Consider the following 3,600-nt stretch of genomic DNA (forward strand, 5'->3'; position numbering starts at 1 on the left):
ATGTTAGTTATAATGTTATGACAATATATCTCCTTAAGTATAGTTGTATCTTTGAATAGTACAGACTATTTGTCTAAACTGATTTTGTTAACTTTAAACTATTTGAGTTTAGAAATAACCAAGAGAGTTATTATTCGTTTTAGTTATGTACGTAAGGAAACTCAATGTTAGGATGGCTGAGATATAGCAAGGTTTGATGGTTCATAACAGCAAAAAGCAACTGTTTAGTTGACTGTTATTGGTTGGTGTGTTATTGTAACATCCAGACAGCAGAGGGCGCGTGTGAGCCGGGAAACAGGTCAACAGGAGAGAGAGCGAGGAAAACGCTACCACGCTGCAAGTGCATTCATGTCTGTACATCTGTGTCTGTGAAGCCAGTTGAAATATAAAGTAACTTCTTCCTCAAGCAAAGGTTTGGTTTATTAAGAACCCACAATGAAAACGATACACTTCCGACTTTGTGCCCCTCGGTTGCGCGTTCGTAACCCTGACCGGAAACAAAGTGATGTGCAAAATCACGTCCCGCCTCTTCCGTGGCATATTGGAACCTCTACTTACGAACGTCTCTTCATATGAAATTTTCGATTTACGAAACGCCCCAACGGGAAAATATTGCCTCTTGTTACGAAAGAAATTTCTAGATACGAAAGGTAAAAATACATTACCGAACGCAACATACTTTCGGCTATGGCTATTTCCTACCATAGGTACCTATGAGCGTAAATACTCGATCGGTGTTTGTGCATCGTTCTGGCATCCCATTGGCTAAGAGGAACCTTCTACCATAGGTATGAGCGTATACTAGATCGGTGTTTGTGCATGTTTCTGGCATCCCATTGGCTAAGAGGAACCTCTACCATGTGTATCTATGAGCGTATACTAGATCGGTGTCTATACAGCGTCCTCATCATTCATCCCGCGGCCCATGAGGTGTTCCGATAGTTTTTCGTAAATGTATGAACTAACGGCCAACGAATTTGTGCAAAAATTCAAACAATTAGTGATTGATGCAGGCACAGTAAGTTTTTAATTGCGACGAGACGGGCCTTTTTTTTTTTTTAACTCTTTGACCGCCATAAACGTTTAAAAACGTTCAGTATAATCCTAGGATTGGCCGCCATAGACGTTAATTGACGTCTACTATGTTTTTTTATGGAAACGGGTGGAGGAAAGCCTTGGGCAGCTGTGCTCCAAGTATCAAGCCGATCGGGTTACTATATGAGTATTCCTGGCCACTAGATGGCTGTGATGAGTCTTTTGGACAAGATCGGGTAGGAGACAACAGAAGAAGAGAGGCTGAGCTAGAGTGTTGAGGGGGAGAGAATGGCTAACTTGGCTAAGGGAGTCAAAAAGGCTACAGATGGCAAGCAGCTCACGCTTGATCCTTATTTTCAAAGCTCAAAAGCATAGACCAGTGCTCAAGAGCACAGTGATGACGGGGTTAAGTCATAGTTGAAGCGGTGACGTGGCCGTTTCGACCACGTCCTAAGGCCCCACCGGCTAGCGATGCTAATAACGTCCTAAGGCCCCACCGGCTAGCGATGCTAATAACGTCCTAAGGCCCCACCGGCTAGCGATGCTAACACCGGAGAAAAGTGGTGCACAACCGAGCACGTCTGCACAGATGACGTTTCATCGGACGATGACGACTACTATGGGTCCGATGCAAGACAGTCTTGGACAGTCTTCCAAAGAACGTGAAGGTAAGCGCTAACATGCTAGTAAGATTACTTTCCTTTTCGGTCGATCTGCTAGCAGCGTGTGTAAATGTGCTGATATACACTAAAACATCTATTACCTATACAAACGTGAATGTATATTTTATAGATCGTGCTCACAGCAACGTCCGACCGCTGGTTCTACGACAAAGAAAGGTAAAAAAACAAACAAACGTTTTCAATACACCGCAACAATAAAAGGAAAGTCTTTCGATAGTATTGTAATTGTATGTTTCTTTCAGCTCCTCCTCATAGGGCCCAAAGTGACCCTTCTCACAGTGAGCAGAACAAAGGTAAAAAAAAAATAAAAAAAAAGATTCTCCACAGCACTAATAAAATATTTCATGGTAAACGTCTTCTATAATTTACAGAATGTGCATCAATCAATACATCCAAGAAAAAAAGGTAAACATGCACACACACACACACATTGCATCACAGTGCTCTAAAATAATATATGATATTGAAATGTATATTTGCAGATCCCAAAGATTCTGGCTTGCTTGAAGTTGATGAATTCGGCTGGCAGCCAACCATCTTCCCCTTTGCTGCAAAACCAGGACCAAGGGATGCTGCAGCAGAGCTGAATTCCCACCTGCCAGCTGACATTCTGGAGCTCTTCATCACGGATGAACTTCTCCAGCACATCGTTCATCATAAACAACCTCTACGCAAATCAGTCCATGCAGAAGCAGACTGACAAAAACTGTTGCGCACGTGTAAATAGTTTGCAAAGAGTTTTCCAAATTGTTTGTTCGGATTGCTACTGTTGCATGTAAATAAACTGTTATTTTGGAATCTAAAAACACTTTTTTATTGTTGGGGTAGTGTTTTATAGAAGTTTAGGTGTTTGTAGAATCACTCATGCAAAAAAAAATGCCAAATTCACTAGAGTGCATGAAATAACATCGTTTCACAAAAAGCTTGATTTCTCCGTATTTTGGAAGAAAATAGAGGATTTGGGTGAAACGAAGCTGTTTTCTATTGTTGATTACTGAAGATCTGAATAAGGTAGAAACAAACTTTTTTTTTTAGATGAAAGATGAGACTTCAATCTTTCATTTGGTAGTATCCGCGTTTCCATAGTCCTAGCACAACATTTTCTGTAGAGCTTGAAAGATCGGTAAAATTCTGTAAATCAGCTGGCAGTATGGGGTTACCTTTTCCGAAAATGGCTGGCAGTCAGAGTTTAAAAAAAAAAAAAAAAAAAAAAAAAAAAAGATGCCTCGCCATACCGGAAGTTTCCATGAAGTTTCAGAATTTGTTTAAAAGAATCGCCCAGAAAAAGTGTTCACCAGTCGGGCGTTTGCTCACTAAGATGATGTTTGCATTGGACATTAATGAAGGATTGTTTAAAGAAAACAAACAAAAACATCAATGGATCAGTTCTTTACAAAACACCAGGCAAAAAGAAAAAAGAAAAAAAGAGGAGAACATGAACCAGAGGGCAAAAAACGATGAGGACAGCAGTTAAAAAGGTAAATGACCATCATTTTTATTCTTTACTCTATTCTTTGTTATTTACATTATGCACAACTCTCATTTATTGCGCAATAATCTAATTGTAACATGTATTTGTTACATGTTTTGATGCATTTTTATGCTTTATGTGGAGACTTCTCAATAATGTGATGGAATGGGCTGACAACGCCACCTTGGGGAAACACCGGAGGAATTGATTTTAAACACAAGGCACACAGGTTCGATATTCACTGAGCATGAGACGGTGTTGATACAAAAAGAATACAAATGAAAATTTATTTAATTCATCCAAAAACGAACTTGGTCCAGAGCTCAACAATGGTGTCAAGGCCCTTTGACGGGGGGGGGGGGAGAACACCTATAAAAAAAAAAGTTACACACCAATAAATGTGACACACTC

The 3,600-nt window shown here is 40.1% G+C and overlaps 1 protein-coding gene across 1 annotated transcript; it reads left to right on the forward strand.

The window, feature by feature from the left end:
• The first annotated feature begins 597 nt into the window (after positions 1-597).
• LOC144023579 (uncharacterized) lies at positions 598-2,418 on the forward strand. Its single transcript, XM_077529212.1, has 5 exons — positions 598-1,703; positions 1,828-1,874; positions 1,961-2,011; positions 2,090-2,123; positions 2,201-2,418. The coding sequence occupies exons 1-5, from the start codon at positions 1,577-1,579 to the stop codon at positions 2,416-2,418; spliced, it is 477 nt and encodes a 158-aa protein (XP_077385338.1). The 5' UTR covers positions 598-1,576.
• The last annotated feature ends 1,182 nt before the right edge of the window (positions 2,419-3,600 follow it).

This window comes from Festucalex cinctus, chromosome 8 (assembly GCF_051991245.1).
Source record: "Festucalex cinctus isolate MCC-2025b chromosome 8, RoL_Fcin_1.0, whole genome shotgun sequence".
Lineage (NCBI taxonomy): Eukaryota > Metazoa > Chordata > Actinopteri > Syngnathiformes > Syngnathidae > Festucalex > Festucalex cinctus.